Consider the following 1,778-nt stretch of genomic DNA (forward strand, 5'->3'; position numbering starts at 1 on the left):
AATGTAGAAAAAGAATGTCTTTTGATTTACAAAGAAATATGAGGTTTCAGAGTTAAAATTACCTTTCGATAAACCAACAACAATATAGAAAAGCCAAGCAGTAGCAACAAGTTTTGATCAACGACGAAGTAGCCTCAAAGCAGCAGCGAAATGTTTCCAACAATGATGAAACAACACTTGATTTCAAGCAATGATGAAGAAACTTCCAACAACAACACCTGATTTACTGCAACGATGAATCAATCATTTGTTGATACAAGTAAAAATGTGGGTATTCACTTTTAGAGACTGAATCGGAGAAAACACCAAAATCATTTTTACAAGCTGAAAATAGAGCATATGAGAGAATCAATGATAAAGTTAGAAACATAAAAAAAATCAAGCTTATTGCAAAATTGTTGTTCTACAAGCAAAAGAGAAACAAAATTGATCTGAAATAGAGAGAACACTTACCTAAATTTCTGAAAATCTTTCACTTCACCAAACTCAACTTCTTCCAAAATTTACAAACTTTCACTTCACAGGGAGTTTTCTCACTGAGTAGGTGGATAGGGGTGGGTGGGTCGGCGAGTGGGGGGAGAGCGGTGGGAGGTTCCTCCATGAGAGAGACGTTTCTCACTCTCACAGACTATGATTTTTACATTTCACGCCGAGTCATTGGGGGATAGATGAGAGGTTTTGTGTGTGAAAATTCGGGAGAAGGGTTAAGTTGGGAGGGAACTATTGGAGCCTTAAAAATGTTGTGTAAAACTTACCGACGATTTTAGCGGTAGATATGTGTTCCGGTGCTAAGTATTTTATATATTTTAATAGAAAATAGTCAACGACCAATTTCTTTGTAGCAAAAGATAAAATAACACTAGCGACAAAAATTTCGGTCATTATTTTTGTTGCTATCAGATTATATATTTTGTCATCCTCTATATGACGGTATTTCGTGGGAAAATTAATGTGCCAAATTTTAGCACTCAATTTTACCGATACATTTCAATTTTCGTAGCTATTCCGTCACTATTAAGATTTCAATATTTCCTTTATTTGCAACCAAATTAGTTTTTCGTAGCTAATCTGTCGTTATTTAGTGATAGAACAATGTCGCTGAAATCCGTCACTAAATATTGTTTTATTTTGTTCAACCTAAACTTCATCTACCCTTTTTCCATATAAAATAATGCACGTCCAGTGGCAAGGATAGTCTTCCTAGAATAATGGGGACCTTAAAGTCAGCCTCACAGTCTAGAATCACAAAGTCGTCCACGAAGATGAATGACTCCACTTTCACAAGCACATCATAAAGTATACCTATGGGCTTCTTCACAGTTTGATTGGCCATCAGTGACCGCATTGTAGTAGGATTTAGGTCTTCCAAGCCTAACTTCTTATAAATAGACAGTGGCATTAGATTTATGCACGCACCAATATCACACAACGCCTTAGAAAAATGGAGTATCCCTATAGTATATGGAATAATGAAAGGACCTGTATACTCCGTCTTTTGCACAAGAGACCTCGTAGCCATAGCACTGCAATGCTGCATTATGTCATCATCTTGAAAAATCACCGACATCTTCTTTGTCACCATATCATTCATAAACTAAGAATAATCGGACATTTTCTCCAAAGCCTCGATCAATCAAACATTGATGGAAAGTTATTTCAACATAGCGATCGGCGATATTTACCATCTTCCATTTTCTTTAATTATCTTTATTGAAATGGTGGTAGAGGTCTAGGGATGGGGACCACTTTCTGAGATACATCCACTTCTTTCTTTGTTG

General features: G+C 36.2%; 1 protein-coding gene across 1 annotated transcript; it reads right to left on the reverse strand.

Moving 5' to 3' along the window:
• Window positions 1-223: 223 nt before the first annotated feature.
• Window positions 224-1,567, reverse strand: LOC138339335 (uncharacterized). The gene is made up of 2 exons (XM_069290927.1): window positions 1,234-1,567; window positions 224-324 (listed from the first exon to the last, which is right to left on the reverse strand). The coding sequence occupies exons 1-2, from the start codon at window positions 1,565-1,567 to the stop codon at window positions 224-226; spliced, it is 435 nt and encodes a 144-aa protein (XP_069147028.1).
• Between the last annotated feature and the right edge of the window lie 211 nt (window positions 1,568-1,778).

This window comes from Solanum lycopersicum, chromosome 11, assembly GCF_036512215.1.
Source record: "Solanum lycopersicum chromosome 11, SLM_r2.1".
NCBI classification, from domain to species: Eukaryota; Viridiplantae; Streptophyta; class Magnoliopsida; order Solanales; family Solanaceae; genus Solanum; species Solanum lycopersicum.

Excerpts from the sequence above, each read along its gene's own strand:
- LOC138339335 (XM_069290927.1), bottom strand. The coding sequence starts at position 1,567 with ATGTCGGTGATTTTTCAAGATGATGACATAATGCAGCATTGCAGTGCT. Across the intron at positions 325-1,233 it reads CGACTTTGTGATTCTAGACT|CTTGTAAAAATGATTTTGGT; the intron begins GTGAGGCTGACT and ends CTCTATTTTCAG.